General features: G+C 40.4%; 4 protein-coding genes and 5 non-coding genes across 14 annotated transcripts; 5 read left to right on the top strand and 4 right to left on the bottom strand.

Moving 5' to 3' along the window:
- The first annotated feature begins 1,103 nt into the window (after positions 1–1,103).
- On the top strand, positions 1,104–5,254 carry LOC143461953 (heat shock protein 75 kDa, mitochondrial-like). 2 transcript variants are annotated; one of them, XM_076959919.1, is made up of 14 exons: positions 1,104–1,316; positions 1,564–1,763; positions 1,849–2,098; positions 2,332–2,464; positions 2,591–2,774; positions 2,840–2,976; positions 3,210–3,428; positions 3,557–3,704; positions 3,953–4,080; positions 4,154–4,273; positions 4,336–4,516; positions 4,614–4,771; positions 4,847–4,919; positions 4,984–5,254. In XM_076959919.1, exons 1-14 carry the CDS (start codon positions 1,202–1,204, stop codon positions 5,083–5,085), a joined length of 2,148 nt encoding a protein of 715 aa, XP_076816034.1. In that variant the 5' UTR covers positions 1,104–1,201; the 3' UTR covers positions 5,086–5,254. The 2 variants fall into 2 exon arrangements, with proteins under 2 accessions (XP_076816034.1, XP_076816026.1); XM_076959911.1 differs by having other exon boundaries at positions 1,104–1,322.
- A 3,700-nt stretch (positions 5,255–8,954) lies between these two features.
- Positions 8,955–12,300, top strand: LOC143469481 (heparan sulfate glucosamine 3-O-sulfotransferase 1-like). Of its 2 annotated transcripts, XM_076967200.1 has the most exons (6): positions 8,955–9,120; positions 9,184–9,287; positions 9,348–9,416; positions 9,496–9,707; positions 10,855–11,029; positions 11,119–12,300. In XM_076967200.1, exons 1-6 carry the CDS (start codon positions 8,997–8,999, stop codon positions 11,668–11,670), a joined length of 1,236 nt encoding a protein of 411 aa, XP_076823315.1. In that variant the 5' UTR covers positions 8,955–8,996; the 3' UTR covers positions 11,671–12,300. The 2 variants fall into 2 exon arrangements, with proteins under 2 accessions (XP_076823315.1, XP_076823307.1); XM_076967192.1 differs by having other exon boundaries at positions 8,957–9,120; positions 9,184–9,416.
- Positions 12,301–12,862: 562 nt separating this feature from the next.
- On the top strand, positions 12,863–12,934 carry Trnae-uuc (transfer RNA glutamic acid (anticodon UUC)). Its single transcript has one exon. It is a non-coding gene; the product is annotated as a tRNA-Glu (tRNA).
- A 6-nt stretch (positions 12,935–12,940) lies between these two features.
- Trnag-gcc (transfer RNA glycine (anticodon GCC)) lies at positions 12,941–13,011 on the top strand. Its single transcript has one exon. It is a non-coding gene; the product is annotated as a tRNA-Gly (tRNA).
- A 661-nt stretch (positions 13,012–13,672) lies between these two features.
- Positions 13,673–13,743, bottom strand: Trnag-gcc (transfer RNA glycine (anticodon GCC)). Its single transcript has one exon. It is a non-coding gene; the product is annotated as a tRNA-Gly (tRNA).
- Positions 13,744–13,749: 6 nt separating this feature from the next.
- Trnae-uuc (transfer RNA glutamic acid (anticodon UUC)) lies at positions 13,750–13,821 on the bottom strand. Its single transcript has one exon. It is a non-coding gene; the product is annotated as a tRNA-Glu (tRNA).
- Positions 13,822–14,182: 361 nt separating this feature from the next.
- Positions 14,183–14,254, bottom strand: Trnae-uuc (transfer RNA glutamic acid (anticodon UUC)). Its single transcript has one exon. It is a non-coding gene; the product is annotated as a tRNA-Glu (tRNA).
- A 1,310-nt stretch (positions 14,255–15,564) lies between these two features.
- LOC143446961 (sec1 family domain-containing protein 2-like) lies at positions 15,565–19,034 on the top strand. Its single transcript, XM_076946851.1, has 9 exons — positions 15,565–16,746; positions 16,953–17,160; positions 17,509–17,653; positions 17,742–17,869; positions 17,938–18,029; positions 18,092–18,271; positions 18,341–18,543; positions 18,653–18,784; positions 18,860–19,034. Exons 1-9 carry the CDS (start codon positions 15,861–15,863, stop codon positions 18,947–18,949), a joined length of 2,064 nt encoding a protein of 687 aa, XP_076802966.1. The 5' UTR covers positions 15,565–15,860; the 3' UTR covers positions 18,950–19,034.
- Positions 19,035–19,449: 415 nt separating this feature from the next.
- Positions 19,450–22,491, bottom strand: LOC143446972 (dnaJ homolog subfamily A member 3, mitochondrial-like). 4 transcript variants are annotated; one of them, XR_013113997.1, is made up of 12 exons: positions 22,295–22,491; positions 21,999–22,138; positions 21,826–21,909; positions 21,543–21,755; positions 20,971–21,123; positions 20,667–20,814; positions 20,495–20,559; positions 20,297–20,425; positions 20,111–20,226; positions 19,950–20,044; positions 19,674–19,857; positions 19,450–19,611 (listed from the first exon to the last, which is right to left on the bottom strand). XR_013113997.1 is itself a non-coding variant. In XM_076946867.1 (12 exons), exons 1-12 carry the CDS (start codon positions 22,464–22,466, stop codon positions 19,592–19,594), a joined length of 1,389 nt encoding a protein of 462 aa, XP_076802982.1. In that variant the 5' UTR covers positions 22,467–22,491; the 3' UTR covers positions 19,450–19,591. The 4 variants fall into 4 exon arrangements, 2 of the variants coding, with proteins under 2 accessions (XP_076802982.1, XP_076802990.1); XR_013113998.1 differs by having other exon boundaries at positions 21,999–22,129; XM_076946867.1 differs by having other exon boundaries at positions 19,804–19,857.
- Positions 22,492–24,281: the final 1,790 nt, after the last annotated feature.

Below are 24,281 nucleotides of genomic sequence, written 5' to 3'. Positions count from 1 at the left end.
ACCAATTTGTAATGAAAATGTCTTCTTTTATCGTCCTCACTCGGCTGCATCAGTTTGTAATGAAAAGTGGTGTATGGTACCTTAACCTGTAAGGTTTGCCCACTTCCTTACAAAGTCTGTTTACTTGTGTATATCTTAACAGTGAACTTTGATAGACTTCAGCAATAATGACACAGGAATGACAACTGTATAATCTGATTATATTGAAGCTTCATTGAACGAATAAATCAAAATAGAACATTGAATAAGTGATAACTCGTAATGCACGCACAGTAACAGGGAAGCAATCGATTACGTCACGCAGTGTTATGCTTCACTGATTCGATAGATGAGAATTCTATGTCGTACACAATTTTATATTACATTAATTGATATATTTATCACAACCCCTTGATAATAAAATGACACCATCAAAATAATTGCAAATCCGGTGGTCAGCCGTATTCGTGGAGCGTATTGACATCTTTGAGCAACATCAATGCGGCAGTAAAACTCTGAGCATTAAGTATTGGTCTTGTTGGTTGTAGCTGCTATGCAGACTTTTACGGCCTGAAAGATTGTGCAAAAAATATTCTAAAAGAAGTCGATCTTGTCTCTGAATTAACCCAAAGTGCTGTATCCTTTTTAGTACGCGCATTGTCTGGAAACACGTGACAAGCTTGGCAACAATTTCCCTTGCTGCAGTGGGGCTAACCGTAACGTAGGTACCGTATAGGCCTAGCTCTCATACTTTTGCACTTCGACATGAACGCCTAACTGGGAAGGAAGTTTGAGGTAATACTATAGAAATTATGACGCAATAATTTAATAATCGATCCCAATATGGATGTGCAAAAGTAAAAGAAACGGCCAAGTAAAGCGTTGTTGATGGCAGCATGCAGGCAAACACATGAAGCCTCCCTGCTAGGATGGTTGCTGTTTTAGCCCAAATTACAGTTCGCTACTTAGCTTATAGGCCTAGGTTGACGGTTATAACCTAGTCTTGACAAGCGTCTTTTCTTTTAAATGTCGGTTTGGTGGCCATGCTAACCTATACCCTCTTACAGCACAATTCTATTATTGCCATCTTTCATAAAAATGCGTTCAGGCGAAAAAAATTCAATTTATTTCAACATTTGGTAGGTTACCGTAAGTTTGGAACTTTCCTGATTCAATCATACTCTGATATTACCAAATAGGCTAAACAACCACAAATGCTACAATGTCTTTGTGGCCAAACAGGATATTGTTGGCGAGGGTTTTAAAGCCTTTGACGTCATCGGCGGCTAGACCACAGCGCTCCCCAGTTTGTTATCAAGTCATTCAACCAACGACCGGTACAGGTCTATACAACAATCTGATATTGCCGAGTGGATATCCACATTTTTTGCAACTATGAGATTAATTTATATTTATTGTGTGGTTATTCGTGTTAACTGGTATTGTTGTGAAATGTGAATATTATCTTATAAAGGCAGGTATAGCCAAATGTAGAACTGATGGTGGGATTTTCCCCATTGTTCGGTTTGATTAAATATATTTATGTGTTGTTGTCGATGTAGTCATAAGATGTCTGTGTCACAGGTCGACATATTTGTACAAGATCACTTCCGTCATCATCTCTATCCAGGAAATATTCCGTGGAGGCTCAAGAGTTGAAAGAGGATCAGGATGTCATAAGGGATGAGGAAAAGATCATCGGAGATGCGGATCAGTTCGAGTTTCAGGCGGAAACGGCAGAATTGCTCAACATTGTTGCAAAATCTCTTTATTCCGAAAATGAAGTCAGTTGAACAAAATTCATGAGATGAAATGATTTGAAATCTGAAGCAGTCGGCCTTATAATTTTATCAAAGTGTCATTGTTCAGGTTTTCATTCGTGAGATCATATCAAACGCAAGCGATGCTCTCGAGAAGCTGAGATACAATCGATTAACTTCCGAAGGTGGGGTTGCTGACGACGCTCCGCTCGAAATTCACATTCGGACAAACAAATACGACAACACGTTCACGATACAAGACACCGGTATCGGGATGACCAAAGAAGAGCTCGTGAAGAACCTCGGAATGATCGCAAGATCCGGATCAAAAGCTTTCCTGGAGTCGATGAAGGAGAAAGGTGATTGTGATGTCACGATTTACATTCTTTGCGTTAATTGAAATTTTTTAGGTGTGAAAACGGAAATTGTTTTTATATGAAAAGTTGTTGTATATGCAGTTAAAGAGTTATTCTAGTTTTAGATAATATTCAAACTTTTCTTCAGAGCACAGGTTAAAATAATGAAAACATAATTGCAAAGCACAATGATGAAAGTAAATTACTTACGTGTATCCCTCTGTACCTACCACTAGGTGATGCCAGTTCCTCAATTATTGGACAGTTTGGAGTTGGCTTCTACTCAACCTTCATGGTCGGTGACAAGGTGGCGGTGTACACTAAATCTCATGAGCAGGGAAGCAAGGGATATAGTTGGACTTGTGAGGGGTGAGCGCTGACCTCCGTGCAATATTGAAAAGTTTTTCCCTGAAGCTGAATTGGAGCCGATGTTTCGAGAGAAGTTGAATTTCTGATGCAACAAGATGTTGAGTCGCTCATGATGATATTTTGCAGAGGAGTCTCGTACAAGATATCAGAAGCCAAGGCGGTGAGTCCTGGCACGAAAATAGTCGTCACCCTGAAGCCAGATTGTCGAAAATTTGCCGAGGACGGAACAGTGGAGCAGATCATCAAGAAGCACAGCACGTTCGTCGGATTTCCTGTTCGACTTAACGGGAAAGTGATCAACACCGTGCAGGTTTGTCATCACTCGGCCATCAATGAGATCGCGCTCAACCTCAACTTATATCTTTCTGTTTCAAGCCTCTGTGGACGGTGGAGCAGAAGGACATCAGCGACGAACATCACCTAAATTTCTTCCAATATCTATCAGGGAATGATCACGAACATTATTTGTACAAACTCTTCTACAAAACCGATGCCCCCCTCAATATCAGAAGGTGATGTCTTCTTTGAACTGATTTATTGTGACCTATCAGCTTTGGTGTTAAGTATTTCTCTGCCAAGGTCTTTCATTTTATGCTGATGACGCACATTATAGCGGTTGCATAACGTTGTTGCTAATCAGCTTTGGTTTAGTCCTTCACTGACTGCCCACATTATGATGGAGTTGATGTTTCTAAATTATGGTGTGACCACAGATGCTCCATCTGACGTTTCACTTTGTTCTCAGCATATTCTATGTCGCGGAAGAACGACCGACCCTGCTTGAAATGACACAAAACACAACAGGGACATCCGGTGTCTCGCTGTACAGCAGAAAGATCCTGGTGCAGCACAACACAGAAAACCTTCTGCCAAAATGGCTTCGATTTTTGCGCGGGGTCGTGGACAGCGAGGACATCCCCCTCAACCTGAGCAGAGAGCTCCTCCAGAACAGCGCCCTCATCAGGTCAGTGAGGAATTATCATTTTACAGATGTGCGCCATCATGTGATGCTTGACATAAAATACCTGATGAGTCTGCTTAGTCAGTTATGCGGCACTGGCTCTCTGTGGGTTAATGTGATGTCTGTTGTAGGAAGTTGCGTGAAACCATCACGAGTCGGATGATTCGATTCTTCCTCGAGCAGAGCAGGAAAGATCCCGAGAAATATTTGAAATTTCACGAAAACTATAAGATGTTTATTACTGAAGGTGTTCTTGCTGAGGAGACGCAAGACAAGAAGGTTGAACAATATGAAGATAAATCTCGGCAACCTTAGTTTTTGTCGCAATATTATTCCTGATTCGGCAGCTCAAATATTGGCAAAATTTTTGTTGTAAAACCAAATGTAGAGTTGCAAGTATAAAGCTTGACCTCACTTTCCCAGGTTTGGAAGTTTCTGTGCAGATGCTGTTGAACTCACAGTTTCATTGACCAAGCTCATTTATAACGGAGAAGCCGAATAAATAATTTACCAAGTTTTTTCTTCAGGAGGAAGTTGCTCAGCTCCTCCGATACGAATCCTCCTCCTTGCCTGCTGGGGAAGTGACATCACTGCACGACTACGTGTCAAGGATGGAGACGGACCAACGAAACATCCTCTACCTCTGCGCACCAAGGTACCCATCCGTGACCTGCTAGGTCCTTCATACTGCTCGGTGGGTTACGTAATTTTCATTTCAATATTTTCAGTCGTCACCTGGCCGAGACCTCCCCGTACTTCGAGGCAGCAAAGAGCAAGGGACTGGAGGTTTTGTTCTGCTTCGACGCCTACGATGAACTCATGATGCTGCAACTCAAAACTTTCGATTCGTGAGTATCGGTCATGTGACTCTGACTAACGTGGTGAAGTGGTCATGGTGGCGCTGTTGCAGGAAGCAACTTTCGTCGCTGGAAAACCAGGCGGTGGTGGACCAGATGAAGCCACACGATGGAGCCAAGGATGAGAGCATAGTTGGAAGCGACTCAGCCGAGATCAAACTGTCAAGCAGTGATGGGGCTGGACTCGCTTCGTGGGCAAAACTTTCTCTCGATGAGAAAGTCACAGATGTTAAGGTGGGTGCTATGATGTCACAAGTTGTTGTTGATGACGTAATAAAGGCCAGTGATGCTGAGAAGAGTGGTAAGGTGATAGTATGTTTAACATTAACAGCTGACCGACAAGTTGGACAAACACCCGGCTATGGTGACAGTGTGGGAGATGGGTTCAGTCCGACACTTCATAAAGAGCCAATACCTGACCAACCCTAAAGGACTCAGCGACAGCGAGAAAATCGGACTTTTCAAACCAACCCTACAGCTTAATTCGAGGTAATGCGTCCACGTTTGGCAAAAATAAATACAGTCTAGCTTATGACGTAACAATGTTGATTATGACGTTTGCAGCCACCCAGTTGTGATGAAACTTTCCAAGTTACGAGCGGAGGACGAAGATTTAGCCAAGTTGGTCCTGGAGCAGGTGAGATTCTAATCATTCGTCTTTACCTTTTCACTCCGCCATCTTACGTCATCTTCCCTTCCAGCTTTACGATAACGCGATGGTGTCTGCTGGTTTGATCGAAGACGCGCGTCCCATGGTCAACCGACTCAACAGTTTGCTCTCCAAGGTTCTCGAAAAACACTGAATCGATTCGTTCTGGATGTCACAGAAATCGGGGGAAATCCCCTGATAGAAACGTACCGTGCGCAGTCATGCGTATATTGACGCAGAACATCGATTTCGTTTATTGAATAAAGCTTCGTTCCAAATTTTTTGCTTTGTGCGATTGTGTCGTAATAAATGGCGTTTATCTCGATGTTGTAATGGGCGGGCATCGTTGTTGGTTTGTTGAGGGGTTGGTTGCGCTTTGATAGAGCTGGACAACTTGGCTAAGAAAGTGTCGTCAGCAAGATTGACCTGATCAGGTTTGTTTCAAAGCGTTGATGAAAATTCCAACCAAGAACTGGTGATTAGAACGGGAATGTTTGGCGATCTTGATATTAATGACGCAATCTCAATGGGGTTACGCCGGCGTTGTAACAAGGCGACTGTGCACTTGGACGACGTGTGGCCGTGAAATGAACAAAATCTTGGAACTTGTTGAGAAGATTGAAGAATTTTTCCGCAATTACTCATCTTTATCAGCGAAGCTTCGATTCAAAATCAAACGATTTGGTGCAATCATTTCCCCACAAATATGACCGATGAGCTGCTTAAAGTAGAAGAGTTGTGGGGAAATCACCAGGAAACCGTTCTCTGAGGAGCTTGGAAAGAAGGAGCTTTGTCGATGTTGATAAAACAGCCGTATTCTTGCGAGTAAACAGTAAGTGTGATGCAATAAAAATTAACTGTTTAACCTCTATCACCCAGCCCATAGATAAAGATAAACGGTTAGGTTAGCAGAATGGGAATGCAAAAAGTTGATTTTAACTATTTAAGGCTTTATTGGAGTTAAGTTTAGATTAGAAGGAAGATTTAGGTGTTGGTTTAGGACAGTGGTTCTTAAACTGGGGGGCGCACCCCCTTGGGGGGCGTGTAACATTCACAAGGGGGGCGCGAGAGATGACAAACTGTCTATTATATGAGCTATGTCTAAACATGCTTTCTTGACTTTCGCTATAGGTTCATTTTTACAAAAATTTTAAAGTGTGTCACCATGGCAATTGTATTTTTGAAATTTGGATTCTGAAATACGTCAATTGTTACGTCATAATCTTTGGTGTTTCTCCGCATTGAAGCGTATTGTTTTCGTTTACTCATTCACGCACTCCTAGCTCGACTAGTTCTCTTATGTTCTCTTTTTGCGGTAACCTGTTTTTTCTCACAGCGGGGGGCGGCGTAACAAGAAAAACTTTTACAAATGTATCACTTGTAGAAATACTAAATTTACACTAAATGCATTTTCTTTAGTTTTACAATTATGATGTATACAGGAAGCCTGATGTTTTTGCTACTAACCTGTAAATATCCGATCAGTTTACGACGTATAATTTTCGAGTCATTAACGATTGAAAATTTGTGTGCAATGTCGGCCACACATAATAAAAATAGTAATGTCAATATTATCAAGTAAAACTTAATTTTAGTATTGATTTAATAACCAGGTATTTTAGTAATTAAACTAATTGTATTGACACAAAATGAGTGGAAAAAAGAGAAAGTATGACCAAAATTATCTGAAGTATGGCTTTATAGATACCACAGTGAACCGAAAAGTCGTACCGCAATGCGTGATATGCTTAGAAAAGCTAAGCAACGACGTTTTGAGACCAAGTCGTTTGCAACGTCATCTTCATGAATATAAAGACAAAACCTAGGAACAAACTTGACTGTGAAGCCGACCTTAGATGTGCATTATCTTCTACAAAGTCTCGAATTAAACGTTAGGTTTACCAAAAACAACTACATCCTTCACATTAATGAAAGTTAATTGAAAATAAATTGTTGTTTTGTTTAATGCTTTTTTATTTTGCAATGAGGTGGGGCGCGAAATTTTTAGGTACCGTCAAGGGGGGCGTGTGCCAAAAAGTTTAAGAACCCCTGGTTTAGGACATTACGTTGTAACTATTGAGTTAGGTTAACAAAGATATTCATATTACGTCATAACGACACTAGGCTAAACATGTTTGCGAAGAGTTGGTTTGTGCAGACAAACTTTTTATCGTTAGCAGCTATTTCGAAGTTATCGGAAAAAGTTGGTTCTATGGCACCACAGACCTGAAAAGCTGCATCTCACATAAATTTGACTAAGTGAGGAGTCTATGACAGCGGCAGTTTACTCCAACTCGATCCTATTCTGTTTATCCAAATTCGTTTTTTTTTTCAAAATCTTAAAATAACCTGCAGCCTATTAGGGCGTTGGTAGTTCAGATACAAATAACCCATATGAGAACGCATCGAGATCAGATAATTCAGCATCGATCGACGAGGAAACGGAAAAGCGCAGATCAGTGAAGAACACAAGGTGGCAGGCTCACCATCCCATCTGGACAGCTTTGCTTTTACGATCGAGCTAAAAGCCCGGGGCTGTAGCCAACCAGACAACCGCGTCGCTGAAACGAGAGCCAGCAGATATTAACAACCGCTCATAAGGAAGTACGATTTACGTCACACCAGTCTGTAGCTAGATCCGGCTTAAAATGAATGAATAAGAAAGACCATTCAATGAAAGTTATATCTCTGACTTTGTGTCACATCGTTCAAACATTCGCAGATAAGTTTTTTGAAACTGCTGCTCTGTTAGACAAGGTGTCAAATTGGAAACGTGGGTATTTTTAGTTTAAAGTGAAAGTTTCTAAAACAGTCAAAAATAAAACCCCTGGGGGTCTTAAACCGAACGCGATTATTAAGTTTTGCAAAAAAGAGACAGAAAATTAAATGCCCCAGTACTGTTTGTATGACAGCGCTATATAGCGGAGGTCTGCTGTTAGTTACAGAGGGTGCCAGAACGTCGATGGACGGACAGCTGTGCATTCATTGTTTAAAATCGCGCTCGCATTTATAAGTATTGTGATGGCATGCGCGCTTATTTGTACGAGCATTAAAGTTGAGGATTTTACAAAGAGCTTGGGATTATTTGAATTAAAAATTAGGACGCAGACGGTTTATCGCGCACCATGTCGCGCGGTTACGAACATCTTGCATTATTAATGAGCAGAAGGAATTAAGCAGAGGGGAGTATAAAGTAAACAGGGCAAGCGTCATTGCAAGATTAACAGCAATGTTCTGTGGCTGTTCTCAAATAACTTGCCAGTCATCAGGTGTATGACGAAATACGAGGCATGTCAGAAAAGTCCCAGGACTGGTGTCACAAAAGATCTATTTCAAACTCAAACTACAAGTTACAAGTTATCCCCTTCAAAATAATCTTCCTGGGTCTACTGCACTTTCCCATCCTGCGTTTTCATGATGAGGTACCCACGACTTGTCCTGCCATTTTCGCGCACTCATCTGCCCTTATGGCTAGAACTTGCAATGGATGATGCCCTCAAATCGAAGATTGTGATCAACATGAGTTGTTGTGCGACAACTCGCGGGTGCTTCACCATGACAACGCACCTGCCCATATTGCCCTGATTATCCGAGAATTCTTGGCCCAAAGAACATCACTGTGCTGGAGCAACCTCCATAATCTTCCGACCTGGCTCCATGTGACTTCCCCTCTTCCCCAAGCTCAAGGGCGCCATCAAGGAAACCGGTTTTGAAGATGTGCAACGGCATTAAAAAGGCTGTGACGACAGAGTTACGGAGAATCCTGGAAGAATCCTTCCAGGAGTGCAAGCTAGCTTGGCAGAGAAGGATGGGAAAGTGCATTAAACTTCAAAGGACTCCATACTTTGAACAGGATAACTTGTAGTTTGGGTTTGAAATAGATAATTAATAGATAGATAGAAAGATGAAATAGATCTTTTGTGACACCAGTCCTGGAACTTTTCTGACATGCCTCGTATTTGATCTCCAGGAAGCCGAAGTTAATTTTTGAAACGGAGAAAGTTAAAGCAAAGTAACTTTAAAATCAATACATCAGATCTTTTAACAGCCGCAGGATTTAGGGAAATGTTGTCGTTTGCGAAGAGATCTCTGGTCCTGCTGCTCGTTTCAACCTTGGCCCTGCTTTTCCTACTCAACTATGGATTACGTCATAACATCATTGCAAGGGATCAAATGTCATACGGCACTGGTAAGATGATGTCATCAACAAGTTTTCCCCGCCGTGACTTTCCTGCTGCCTTTTTGTCTTCAGAGAGCGGCCAGGTTAGTTCAAGGAGCTTCCAGTCATCCACCGCAGAATCATCCGATCTTGTCTCTGCATCCGCAGAATCATCCGATCTTGTCTCTGCATCCGCAGAATCATTCGATCTTGTCTCTGCATCCGCAGAATCATCCGATCTTGTCTCTGCATCCGCACAATCATCCGACCGCGACGTGGAAAGACAAAAGCTCTGGTTGGAAATCGAAAACTCCTACCAGACCCAGGTAATTACGTCACTGACTTTTTTGTTTGGTGTAAAATGAGTAACAATGGATTATTATTTCATCGTGATAACATCAACAGTCGAAGGATCATTATCTTCCGAAGATCATCGGAATAGGAACTGAGAAATGCGGAACCTTTGCGCTCTTCAACTTCCTGCGTCCGCATCCGATGATCAGGATGGGAAGAAAACTCCCAGAAAAGCTCCTGAACGACGACTTCGTTGAAGATCTGGAGATCGAGGCTCACTTCTTTGATGCTCAGAGGAACATGTCCAATTTGAAGGCCTACTAGTGAGTAGTGCGCCATCTCGAGGCTTGTTCAAAGGGGTCATGAATTGGTTTGTCACATGATAACTCGCTACTTTGCTCGTTTTAGTTCAATCTGATCGCTTGGTCAGGAGTAAAATTTAAGTCTTTTGAGTTTAAATGTTAGGAAAATGACGACCCTGTGGCAGCAGTGAAGCGAGTGTGATGGCGACATCGCGAGTGTGATGGCGACACATCGCGTTCCAACTTGCAGTCGCGTCCTTGCGTCTTCGCAGGGTTTGTGTTGTGCAAAGAATTTTCTTAGTCCGAGGATAAAGATTGTCATACAATGTACTGAATGCAACCAGTATGAAGTCCACATTGACGTCATAAACCTGACAACCCTTGTACCACTTGATCGGGATTTCATAGTAAGACGCAGTGAAGTCAACTGCCGACGGGTTAAGTCTTATTGCAAGGTGGCCCAATGGAATGCAATCACGTGCGAGGTAGTTTGGCTTCTTCCATAGCCTGTGACGACCTGTCGTTCTGCTGCAAGTTCCACAGCAAACTCGTCTAACTACCAAGTTTTATTGGACGTGATCTTACTAACCGGTTTAGCTACTTATGACATCATAATGACACGTAGTAAGCAACTCGTGCTTTCGTTCAACTTTTACTTTCTCGCGGCAACCTCGATATTACATTTATAACAAATTAATCAGTAAAACCATAGCAGTTATCCAATTCCAGAATTTCTGACTTTTAATTATCTGCTGTAACTTACCTGCCACCTCCAATGCGGATGAAAGCTTGTTGTGTAAATTCACGTCACAGGCGCCATTGTACTCGCGACCCGATTATACCGAATGTCGCCACTTTCCCTTCAACCAAAACAGTGACGCCTGTGAGTCATAAAAACTTGATCAATGACGTAAATCAACAAATTTCGGAATAACCAAAGAGCTGACAGCACATTTAGTCGATATTTTAAATTACTCTGCGCAATCTCTTCCCGCCAACCTGTATATAATTGGCAGTAGGTGATATCGAATTTAAACGAAAAGTCCAAATCGTTGCCATGACAACCAGATGTAAATCTTCACGACGAAACATATTTACGATATCTTTGACGGTGATTTAAGTAAACCGCTAAATTTGGACCCGAACAGCATTTTTTTAATCTTTTCAGTGACAAGTTACCGATGGCCGAGGAAGGCGCGTTTGTGGCTGAAAAAAGTCCGGCGTACTTTTCCTTTCCGCCTTACTTTCTACCCTTAGCGGTGAGGAAAGTTGTTCCGCACACCAAGTTGCTCCTTGTTCTTTGTGATCCAGTGAAGAGGGCGCTGTCTGATTTCCACCAAGAGGTGAGCAGGGAGTAAAATTAGCTCATTGGAACACCTATCCAGGTAGATTGATCCTAACTTTGACTTTGATCTTACTTCGTATGTTTTAGTGGGCTCTTCTCCAAGTGCATCGAGGTCCCGGCAAACTGGCGACATATAAAAATTTTACTTCCTTTTTGGACGTTTATCTGCCAAAGATGACGCAAGAGATTGGCGAGTGGGATGAAACAAGCACCAAGTACCAAATCTTGAACGTTTTCAGGCAACACGGCAGAGACTACTTAACAACTATTCTAACCACCGGTTTATACGCCCTGCACTTGAAGAGGTGGTTCCCCTATTACGATCAGTCAAACCTGATGATAATTGACGGCGGGAAACTGCTCAGTGACCCGGGTCCAATAATTGAAGAGATTCAAGATTTTTACGATCTGCCCAAACTTCTTCTGAAGGAAGATTACGTCAGAGATCCGGACACAAATTATTTCTGCTTCAAAGATTGGAAAACTGGCGAGTTGAGGCGACTTCCAAAATCGAAGCAACGAACAAGGAACGGCAAGGCTAAGCTGACCGACGAGGAGACGGTTCGATTGAAAAGTTTCTACAAAACTCACAACGAGGCTTTATTTAAAATGCTCAATCGGACGTTTAACTGGGTGTAAAGAGACATCATGTTGACATCTGCTTTGTCACTGAGCTGAGCTGCCCACCTCCAAATTCGCAGTTTTCTTTCATGTCCCAGCATTGCTTGCCTGGCTCTTGCGGTACACTACTGCCAACAAGCGGTTGGAAAAATACTTGATTTTAAAGTTTAAAATTGCAGCAGGCCGACAAACAACGTTTCTTAGACTGCAATAAATGAAATTCTCTTGATAACTTGCGGCATCGTTCGAGCAGAAAAAGCTTCTTCTTTTTCAAAATAAAAATATAAATTTAAAATTAAACCTGATTTTTGTTCATTGAAACTGCATTTGCTGCGATGAAATTCAATGGTAACGTCGCCGCGGAACTGAAAAGTCGTTCTACATCGTATTGTTATAACTTGCCGATGAATGAGGCATAAATATGGCGCCAAAGGTTGCAACAGAGACATCTGTGACGTAGTCACGCGTAATAAATCGAAACAAAAATGCATATACATAAGCTGGTGTTTTAGGCTACATGTTGCTTTAGAAATGAAAAGCTTTTAAACAAAGTTATTTCCTTTGAACATGCTGTAAATGTAACCTGTAGTTCGCTGCGTCCAAATAACGTGAATTTGTCGGCTCAAAATAAATCAACCAATCAATGCTTTTCGTTTTCGTAAATGGCGCAGCGGGGACGAAAAATCAAGCCAATTGTCATCAAAATGCGTTAATGAATGAGAAAAATATGAAAAAGTCGTTAAGGTTTAAAACGGTCAAAAAAAATTAAGGTAAAAATCGCTGATAGCATTTAGCACGGCAACTAAACCCATAATTAGTTAAATTTACAAAACATAATTTGAAAAAAGCGAAGTTAAGCAGGTGGTTTTTTCAAGCAACATAGCCTATGGTTGAATGTTGCTTCGATGCTGTACATCAGTGGATTGGAAGGGAAAAGAAAACCCCCTGTAAGGAAACCATATCCTTGACAACAGCCCGGTTTCTGATGGCCGTGACATTAGCGTAAGGCGTGGGAGACGTTGTTAACGAGCCCGAGCTTGTACAGCGATTATGCACATCAATGATGATTGCCCTAAATGACAGTATTGCGTAATTTTCTTTTCCAAAAAGTCTGAGTTAAAAGTGTAAATGACAATTGACGAATCAGATAACCCAGTGTTCAAGTGTGATCGATCAATAGAATTATATTTTTGCAAAGGTATGTGGCAGCTCCTACATGGTCTAGTGGTTAGGATTCCTGGCTTTCACCCAGGCGGCCCGGGTTCGATTCCCGGTGTAGGAACACTTAGCATTGGTGGTTCAGTGGTAGAATCCTCGCCTGCCACGCGGGGGGCCCGGGTTCGATTCCCGGCCAATGCAATAGCTTTTGAAGTAACAGCCAACATAGCGGTGAGAACATAGTGTTAAATCGTGTCCTGAGTGATCTTTTAGCCTTTACTGTAGATATCTATATCTATAGAAATCGTCTAATTCTGTAATATCGCTATTTCTCTTCACTGATAAGGCCATCTTGTATTTTGTTGTTTATTTTTCGCTATTGACTGAGGGGAGCGAAAGTTTGGTGCTAACCAAACAGCGAACGGGAAAAAGCGGCAAAGCCTTGAGGGCTTAAAATGTTGAATTTGTGAATTACAGTGGTGCTACAACGATGGAAAGTTAGCACGACCACCAAACCCAGAATGCGTTTATATTCAAATTAAATGAAGCTAAAGCAATCCTCCTCTCGTATTGCATATTTTTCGCCATTAAGTGCCATTCAATGTCCAGAAGGCGTAAGAGATGCATCTGTGCTATGGTGGGTGAGCATCTTATGTCTATGTTTAGGAATAAGACTCCACCCTCGTAAAAGTAATTCACCAATTATAAAATGATTAAACTTTTTCCACCAGGTGACTACAAAATACATTCAAGGCATCGATCAGTTACAGTCGTAACAAAGCCTTTTGTTTGGTAATAGGAATATTGAAACTTATGGCGAAAGTGCCAAAAATGTCGAAAATGCAGAGAGCTGAAAAAAACTTGCATTGGCCGGGAATCGAACCCGGGCCCCCCGCGTGGCAGGCGAGGATTCTACCACTGAACCACCAATGCTAAGTGTTCCTACACCGGGAATCGAACCCGGGCCGCCTGGGTGAAAGCCAGGAATCCTAACCACTAGACCATGTAGGAGCTGTCCGCAAATGTTTTTAAATTGTTTGGTATCGACTCGGTCTGACCCTTAACACTGCTAAATTATTATTCCTCACTCCTTTACTCAATTTGTGGTGACCACTAATCAATATCAGTGTCATTGTATTTCATTCAAGCAAGTACATAGTTACAGGTGAAAATACGTTAACACAGCTGTTAAGCGTTTGTATTGGATTGTCGTAGTGCGTATATTAAGATATACGTAAAAACTAAAAGACATGGATTATGTACAGTGCTACAAGAATCTATTATGGTTTTAACTTCAACTTCCAATCAACAAAACTATTCAGCTCTGAGTTCTGTGACATCAGTCTTTGATTACTTGATTCAAGAAAAAGTGTTCCTACACCGGGAATCGAACCCGGGCCGCCTGGGTGAAAGCCAGGAATCCTAACCACTAGACCATGTAGGAGACGTCTACGAATATTGTCGAACGAGTGTATAATCCTGCGGCCGTTAATACTACCGACTGACAATGTATGATACATTAGTTATGGTTTTAGACTTCGAGGTTTTCACGTTTCAGGCAAGTTTATGCTTTTGGTAGAACCTATTTATTGACTTAAATGCTGACTAAGCCTAGTTGGAACTTGGAAGGAGCAAGTTCTTATCATAAACCAACTCTATACCAATTTCTTTATCATAATTTGTACGTTGTGCTAAACATATAAAATGCACCCTTACGGCTTTCGTTGGCCAACCTGCGATTTTGTTGGAAATATATAGGTAAAGTCCCTTTACTTTTACACTCCCAAATCAGGATCAAGTATGGAGGAAATATTAAGTCATAATATCTTTTCCATTACCTCATATCTACTTCCCATTCAGGTCTTCATGTTGGAGCAAAAGTATAAGAGCCCTAAAAGTCAAAGCCGCAAACTCAAGGTCTTCTATATCATAGTTGCAAGTCATTTAAGTCTCTTTAAAAGTTTACAGTAAAACTTTTTTCATGATAAAAACACTTAAAATCTGCAAATGGCAAAATATAAACCTGTCCATAAATAGCAAGAAAAGTGAAGGGACTGCCAATATTAAATGTCTAGACATAATAGTAGACGAACAATTTAAATAGAATTATCATGTTGAAGAGCTTTGCAAAATATTGTCAAGAATCTGTGTTGTCTTGTACAAAATTCGACACATTTCCCATAAAAAGGTTTCGATAATGTCATACGATAGTCTAGTTTATAGTTCTGTTTAGATAACTGTGAATGTAACTCACGATGGATGTATAGTTTTTGATTTCTTTTGCATCATATTGTTGATTTTTGTTCTGCTGTTGGTTCTGTGGTGTGTCTCTGTTTTGTTTTGTGTTCTTTTAATGACAACTGCAGCGACTCGCTTGCCCCTACAGCTCTAAAAGGTACCACCAACGCAAAGTTTTGCTGTCCAGCACTATATAAAACAAAAAGCCAAAGAAGAATTAATCTAACGATCTCATTTCAAAATGGGTGGATGAAGATTGGCAGTATTTCAACGTACTTCTTGAGGGCAGTGATTTGACGTGAAAGATGTCGCATAAATGCTTGTCAGTCATCCTGGTTCACAGCATATTTTCATTAAGACTTATGTAACAATGATTATGTTTGTGCATTCGAAAAGTTCTTTTGGTTTTTCCATATTTGAGGTATCACATAATAGCACTTAACAGTTCAATGCAGTGTACAGGCACTACAAAGTCTCGTGACAGGCGGAACCATAAGAAATTACGGTTGTAGGTTGTAGGTTGATCGATGGCAAGCTTGTGCACTTAAGGAACTAACACGGAATGATGATGAAGTGTTTTACATATTTTTTTGTTTATTTTTCTATAATTTTATACTTTTTGTTATATTTTAAATTCAAGATAGGAACTTTTCTTCTGACTATATCTTATACACAAGTCAAAGAGTTGCTGGATATCATATATTTGAATATTATTGCAAGTTGAGTGAAATAAATTGCAGGTTGCTGAATGTCAATTGCAGGAAACCGTAAACGTTTTAACTTGCCAATTGTACTGAGTTGGTTAGCAAGACATGGAAAATTCTTGGATTAAAGAAGCTCGAAAGTTTGTATGGAATAAAGTTACTCAAAAAGTGAAGCATGCAGTTGTGTTCATTGATGCTTCCTGCGCTGAATGCCTGTTTTGGAGTGGAGGACCAACAGTTTTATTCTCCAATGGTGCTCTTGAGATAAAAGACTTTTCTTCTTTCGAAAATGGTTCTGTGGACCAGAAAAAAGCTGTTTTTCTGGTAAGTTCAGTGCTGAGAGGAGAAACTCTTTCAATTTTAGAGGATATAATCAAAACAAGCAATTTTGACTATTGCGTCATAATCACCACTGTTGATGCAGACACTCACAAGATGGCATACGGGCATGCTCCTGGTAATGACAGTAAATCAGTGTTTGACCAATGTGAGGAGAATGCTTGCATGTGGATGGGTGACATGAACTACACGTGTGAGGTCTTCCACGTTCCCGTATTCATGTCACCCTGCACCAACTGTGTCTATTTGACCCCGTCATTAAACAATCTCTTTCCGCTTATCACAAACGACCTTTGTGCAATTGATAGTGTTCGCAGATCAAGAGGAGAGAAGCATTCGATTGAAAGATTGTCTGATGTGCACTTTTTCTCACTTCCTGTCAACTTTCGAGTGCAGGTGAAGAAATTAGTCACCTACTTCAACAGTCTCTTTGAATCCCTCAATTGCAAGGAGGAGTTATTTGCGGTCGGTCACACAAGTCGCTTGGTTGCCACACAGCTCACAAATTCAGCGCAAGGAAAACAACGACGCAAGCAGGCTTTGAACACGTCGTCACTCCTGCTCATCGATCGTTCGTTGGATTCCATTCAGGCTGTCCAGCATTCCGATCAGTCATTGGTTGACAAAATTCTTGGCATTTTGCCTGAACTTGCAGGTTAAAATAGATGGAGTGCCTGATAGTGTGAAAATATTTGATGAAATATTGTTAGTTGAAATAAAATAGTCGCCAACTAAGTAATTATTATAATTATATGGCACTGATAGTTAAATAGTTTTGCATAAACAAGGAACAAATAAATGAGCGACAAGAAGCTCATCAACTTTCGTTCCCTTTATATTGAGAAATTTTATGACTTGCAGGTCACCACAACAACATATCAGTGGACATGTTGAGGCTGACCACAGCCTATCAGCTGATTGACGGGAAGATGGACAATGAAGAACTTCAAATGATCCGGGAGAGCGTTGCATGTCCGGGATGTTTATGTCCTCCTGATGATGCATGTCCGCTTCTTCTGGAGGAAATGATAAAACTTCCACAAAAAGAAGCTCTGAAGTCCATTAAAAGGTTTCTACTATTTTGTGAAGATTTGTCATCATGACCAAGCTAATACACGCAACGTTTAGAATTGTCTGAATTCTGTCATTGTGCCACTTTAACTGTTTAGTTTTACCACGTTTTAGTTTTCGCACCTCGTGTAGTGATGACTGTCAAGCTCTTAACCATTTCCCTTCTCGTATTTATTGTTGCGTCCTGTTTATTTTTGCCATCGCTCTCAAGTAAATGCACAATGACCCTTTCTACATTAAGGTTGTATGATAATCATAGCAACTACTTGTTGCTTAAGTTGACTTCGTCTCTGCCTGAGCTTGATAATTTCTAGTCTGGATAATCTCGCATCCTGTCGTCTTCCAGGGGCTTGTTGGAGGCTGCTGTTGAGGAAGGATTGGATGTTGCTGGAGATGAAGAAAATTTATCGTTTTCTGACGAAATATACAAAATCGTGGAGAAGTTCAACGGCAATTCTGGTGCAATCATGTACAACAACAACTTGCTGCAGGTATATGCTCATGCTACATATGCAAGTCTTCAGTTCAGCTCCACTGTCTTTGATAAACTTGCACAACTTCCTCGCTTGTCCGTCACAGCTTTCCATGGCAGCAGCTCAGTGTTTATCAGACGACTACCATGAGAAATGGGAGAGGCTTGGTGCGCTGGAGAAACTACTGACACTGGACGACGATCCTGTTGCAAGGATTGTGCAAGTTATGAATGAGTCAGTCAAGTTTAATGCTTCTATGTTGGAGGTGGTTGTCATGGTTACTGATTGAGTATGCTCTTCAGAGTAGACGATGATGGAAATGAGAAGTGGTCGGTTGACGACGTTCTTCAACTTCTCGTGTTCGCTTCATCACTTCACGATCCGTCCAACACGAGTATGTGATGCATTGTTGTCATGCACTTGACATCTTTGCGATAATTATGATGCAACAATCAGGTGATGAGGTGTGGGATGATGTTTCCAGTTCCCTCTCGTTGATGATATCGGAAAGATCCGTCGATGATCTTCCCGAGGGTCTCCTCGAAGTGCTCGGCATGAACCAAAGTGAAGATAACAGTGAATTGGAACTCGATCAAGTTCAAGACGCAGTCGAGGAAATTCTTGAAAAACTCAGAAGCAAGTCACAGAGAAGTGTTTATTGCATCACAACAAATGTACTGAGTTAACTTGACCTTGTAACAATAGAGATATATCCACTTCGGAGCCAACTGTCCTACTTGAAAGATCTTCGCAAGGAATCATTTGGTCCTCCCAAGTACGAACCGCTCCTCGTGAAACTTCTGAAGCAGGTATTCGATCCATCCCGCCCGGATCTTCATCCGGATGTGGAGCATATTTCGACCGGGCTCATGGACCTCCTCAAATCCGGCTTCAGTATGTTCAAGAAGGTAAAAGTATTCGTGGTTGTTTACTTTTACTGTCTATTCATGGTTCTATGGATTTAAATGGGATTCAGCTACTTCTAAGCCTGACAATCAAGAATGCATTCACAACCAGGTGAGCCCTCCAAGACCGAATGATGCGAAAATTCTCTGCATATTCGTGATCGGTGGAATTACGTTTGAAGAAGTTCGAATTATTCATGAAATGGTGGAGCATTACAACTCCTCCCAGAAGCGTGACCTACAGGTACAATAATAAAGTCTTTGTTGGTTAACAATCAGCTCTTCTATGATGTTGTAAACTTTCTCATTGTTACTGCAGGTGTTGATTGGTTCAAATCGAATTACTTTCCCCAGTGACACCATAGACAGGTTATTGTTTGCTAATAATCTCAGACCAGACGTGGACTGATGATAATAGCCAGGTGTGGGAGGTTGATTTCATGGCAGAGATGGGACATGGTTATGTGCAATAAATAAATAAATCATTTGCTGCATCTGGAATCTGTTTATTATGTCAGAACTAGAACAAGTTTTTACTGAAAACTCAAAAACATTGACTTTAAAAATGACTTTTAACATAACAAATATTTTAATGTTTTTTTATAAAAAAGACACTGAACCAAAAGTCACTTTAAACCAGCAACTGAGATGATACTTTAGCTTACTAACTTTCCTATATTTTGCCTATTGTCGCAACTATTCGATTGTAGCATATTATGATAATTGGATCACAGTCACTTGATGATGACACGAGGAGTAATTTGTACTCAAAGCAATGCAAGTATTTTGACTAAACTTATTTAATAGAAAAACTGTCTTTGTACCAACTGTTTTCTCAACATTCTATTTTACTCCAATAATTGTCTACCTGCCCTGCTAATATAATCACCCTAAGTCATGTGAGGCAACTTCAGTCATAATTTGTATTCATTTAAAATAAAAACACGAAATAATAAAGTTGTTAACATTAGACCATCATCACTTGGTCACCGATGCTCCGATGAAAACCTCTGACACTTCCTGCTTCGTAGAGATGAGGAGAAAATTCAGTTCAATCTTTTGATGCTTTTACTGAAACAAATAGTTCTGTGAAAGAATTCCTGCAGCAAAGACAATGGTAGTGATGGACCCACCTATCTTAACAGAGGAGACTGTTGGGTGTTTTAACGGACATTTGCTTAATATGTTTGCACAAAATTGGAGACAACTATCCAAAAATTGCTTTCTTAATTTTTCCAAAAAATCCCACAGTCTCCTCCTTACATGATGTGTCGTTTGGGGAAATTGTTTCGGGTTCATTTTGTCGAATTTCTTTCTCTGATAAGAAAGAGCCAGGTTAGCCCACCATTTGATGACTGTGAGACCAGTATCAAGACATGAGAGTTGAACTCAGTAAAAGTAAGACTAACTTTGAGTTGGATGGTAGCCTTCAACAGTTCCATCTATGTCACTTTCGTCTTCTACGAATTCGAGCAACAATTCCTTCTGGCGCGTCGTCAATGACCTTCAGTCAAATTATTTTGTTGAGAATAATATAAATTGGCAAACACAGCTTCATTGAATTACTTACGAAGGTGATTTGATCTTGATGTGAACGTAATGGTCACCGAAACCATAACTGTTGACTTTTTTGATTCCTTTCCCCTTGAAGTGGAAGGTATGGTGAGAATTGGTCCCGGCTGGTATCTATGAAGAACAATGATGTGCAATTTTTGTTCCCAAACGAATAAGAATGCAGCAAATTTATTCTACTCACAATTAATTCTGTTTCGTCGTGAACTCCTTTGATTCGTATGGTGCCACCTAGTGCAGCTTGTGCGAGGGATATTTCAACGTCGGAATGAACATCTGCACCTTGCCTGCGGAATATTCTGCTCGCAGCAACCTGCAAACATCAGTTCTATTTCAAGTACATGCTGATAGCCTGCTATGGAAGCTGCACAAAAGCACCCACCCTGAATGTTATGAACACCTCCCTGGTGCCCACTTGCATGCGGACAGTCTGCTTGTCTTCGATACCTGGCAGAAAATATTGAAAAGATATCAGCTATGTATCGATAAATGAGGCACTGGACATAAAATGTTATGTAAAGCATAAAGATCATAAAATGTAGAGAGAATGTCACCTGCCGGTACGGGAACTGTCACTGCTTTCTTCTGTTTGACCTGTCCACTTGAATTACACAGAACGCACGGAAACGTTATCAGCCTGCCAGTGCCGCCACATTTCCTGCACGTTGATTGCATCACAAACGGCCCCGTCGTCACTTGTTCCTACACCCATGTTGTAGTTTATTAAAAAATAGGCAGCGATATATACAGCAGTACAATCTAATTGCTGGCTATTTGTAATTCTAGAGAAGTAACATGTTATGCCAGTCATTGTTCACATTGGCCAGAAATAAAACATCGCCATGGTGATGAACTTACCATTCCCGTACCGCCGCAGTATCCACATTTGGAAACTTTACTTCCTGGTTCATTTCCTTTCCCGTGACATCGTGGGCAAGTGTCCAGCATCTCTAAATTTAACGTTTTATTTGCCCCCTTGGCGGCTTCGTTGAATGTGAGGTCCATGAATACCTAGTAACATCGTGCATTTATTTTTTGATTGCTGCAAGTTGGAGTTGAACTTTTTGCAATCTAAACATTTTTAACTCGGACCCACAAATATATTTTTTGCTATTTTTTTTCTACTTCAAGTAAAAAATATTTGTAGAAGCACGAAAATGGTCAAAAGCTCTCAATTTCCCAGCCAAAAAAGCTTGGATAGGGTCAGATAAAGATTGACCTTTAACTAAAGGTCGAACTTAAAAGAAGACCAGTCCATCCAAGGACTCCTGCTCTACTCGAGGTTCCTTTCTTGAAATTAATGATCAAAAAAGTTGCTCATGGAACTAAATTATTTAAAAAATCATTGCGTCTAATTTTTCATTTTCTCAAGGCAATTATAGGTGCGTAGATGGCAGTAAGGAGCCCAATCAACATCACATTGCAATCACCTCGATTGGAGCAAACTCTCGAAAATCTTCGTATGTTCTCCCTTTTCCTCCGCCAGAGAATTCCTCGAAAATTTTGCGAAATAAATCTTCAGGATCCATGTGACCTGAGAATCCTCTTGCTCCCCAGTGGGCTCCTCCTCCCTGCTGCTGGGCCTGGAAGTTGGCGGATCCAAGCATGTCATACTGCTGCCTCTTTGATTCGTCGCCTAGGACCTGCATTGAAAAGAATCGACGTCATCAGGAAGCACGATATAAATGGCAGACTATGCACGATTGCACAGACCTCGTATGCTTCAGCAACCTCGGAGAATTTAACCGACGCATTTTTATCACCTTTGTTTGTGTCTGGGTGAAATTTTTTGGCCAACTGAAAAGAAAGATTTAAAAGGATTTATTCTTAATGCCAAAATGCTAGTTGACAATAAATTTAGACGAATCAAGGAAACAAGCATTCACTTGATAATAAGCCTTTTTTATATCTTTTTGTGCAGCATTCTTTGACACACCCAGTATCTTATAGTAGTCCTTTGCCGCAAGTAGGTTATTTGATAAATGGATGTGACAACGTGGAAGATGAAACAACCTGTCTGGGAAGTCTGGAAAAATAGCTTATAAACGACCAACGAAGTAAAATGAATAACCTTAACACAAATTTGCCCTTTATACCTTTTTCATTGACCGATGTCAATCGAAAAATTAAAAATAGCATCTAAACAATTTCTAAAGGTTTTCTCGCCACACTCAATATTTACCCGAGTTATGAACCAATTCTGCGCTTCTTTTAGCTTTGATTGTTGAGGCTCTTAATGGATTATGTTGTCCTTTTAATAAATACGACGAAAAACTCCTTACTTCGTTGAAAGGCGGTAATTTTCTACAACTCGGCCTTGCAACAAAACAACGCCACCCTACCAAAGCAGCCATCTTTTGAAAGCATGTTCATTTCTGGAAACCATGCTATATCAACCGGGTGGTGACGCTGTTGTTTGGAGCTTAATTCTCCATTTTTTTCCTTGATCGATAAAAATGGGACAAGAACACGTTAAATATTTGCCGATCTATTTAAGAGAGCTACCCCAGAACCTATTAGGGGTAGTCATGAAAGCACTTTAGGCGATTAAAGAAGATTAATTTTTAAAAATCTTTTGTAAGTTTTCCTCTACACGTCGTGATCGTTTTCAAATGTTTATTTGTAATCAATTTGACGCTTATTTATTTTCAAAAAATTACTTTATGATTTACAAAACTCGATCGTTGTTTTAATAACTTTCTTTACTTTCCTGGTTTGATATTGGATATATGAAACACAGCAAGTAAATTACAGAATTGCTCGAATAGCCCCAGTTAATCAGTGAAGCGGAACAGTAATTTGCTGATTTTTGCAGAATGGCACAGACGAGGTTTGTCTTCGATTTGCAAGGATGGCGAAAGAAAGGTCGAGGGGTTACGTCAGCATGTAGCAAGCAGCGATGTTCTTCAGGTGTGCTATGCTTAGTTGGTTTCATGTTGAGGTTGTGTCAATTTAATAACAAAATGATAGGCATAGGTGTCTCTGTTTTTTATGTGACTGCTTCGTCAACTTCATAGGCCTTATATGGAATAAGGAAAGCACAAAAGTATGCCGCATGGTGCACGCGCGTACGACGCACCAAACTTGTGAACGTCACAATGTGCTGCGAGCCATATTTTTTCCGTTAAAGTTGATTGTTTTACAAAGAAATACTGGGTCTAGTGCAAAAGTACACAGCCAAATGACTACAATTTGAATAACTGCGGTGTCTAGTAAACAAATGTATCAGGACTGCGGTTATGCACTTATGCACTAGACACGAAATACTGTAAAGAAACATAACAAATACTATTAAAAACAGAGTAGTCTAAATTTTTCCATGCCAATTTATAACAAAAAATACTCAATGTCCGGGAGCCTTACTGATTTATCTGTAAATTGTGACGCACCCACCTGAATTAGCAACGTTCATGCCAAACTTTTTCCTGTTCACGCTGATTTATAATTAACAAACCAAGCAAATTTAGTTCTCTGAACACTATAACTTGTAATAAATAAAGAATTGTATTAGCTACTGAGTTTCCAATGTTGGCCAAATTTTGTGTCTTGCCATGCTCGCTTCCTTTTTAAAACTTGCGCTACTTCCCCTTCTTTCGGTTTAAATAATCCTTGTCACACCCAACACTAAAAAGCATCGGGCAGTTTTCGACGAGAAAATTGTGTCTGCAATAGGCACAAATTTTGGTGTGCACTGACACCTCGGGTCCTTGTTTATATTATTTTTAAATTTGTGTTTTCACAGACAACAAAAATTGCCCTAAATTAAGCTGTAAATTAGTTTATATGGAAAATGAAAAAATTTGGCATGCTTGTTGATGAAAATCGTATGTTTTTGGTGCTTTGCTAAAGTCATGAAACTATAGTTTTTGAGTTTTTATCATCAGCACATTGTGTGTCAGACTGGAAAGTTTGCCTTGCACGAAGAATAAAAAATTGTGTTTTACTCATAATGTGCATGGGCTAATTACGGAGCTTTTCCCTGAACATTTGCACAAAATAGTTGAATCAAACAGTTTATGAACAAATTTTAAATGCGAGTTAAATGTAAGTAAGAAACAACAACAGTGAAAATGATCAATGGATGTTTTCCGCCTTATCTATGAATCAAAAGTATAACCCATGAAAACAATTTCTAGTTTGTGCAAAATTCATTCTCAAAAAAAAAAGGT

The sequence above is a fragment of the Clavelina lepadiformis genome, chromosome 1 (genome assembly GCF_947623445.1).
Source record: "Clavelina lepadiformis chromosome 1, kaClaLepa1.1, whole genome shotgun sequence".
NCBI lineage: Eukaryota > Metazoa > Chordata > Ascidiacea > Aplousobranchia > Clavelinidae > Clavelina > Clavelina lepadiformis.
Note: the sequence above shows the minus strand (reverse complement) of the source record. Positions and strands in the feature narration are given on the sequence as shown.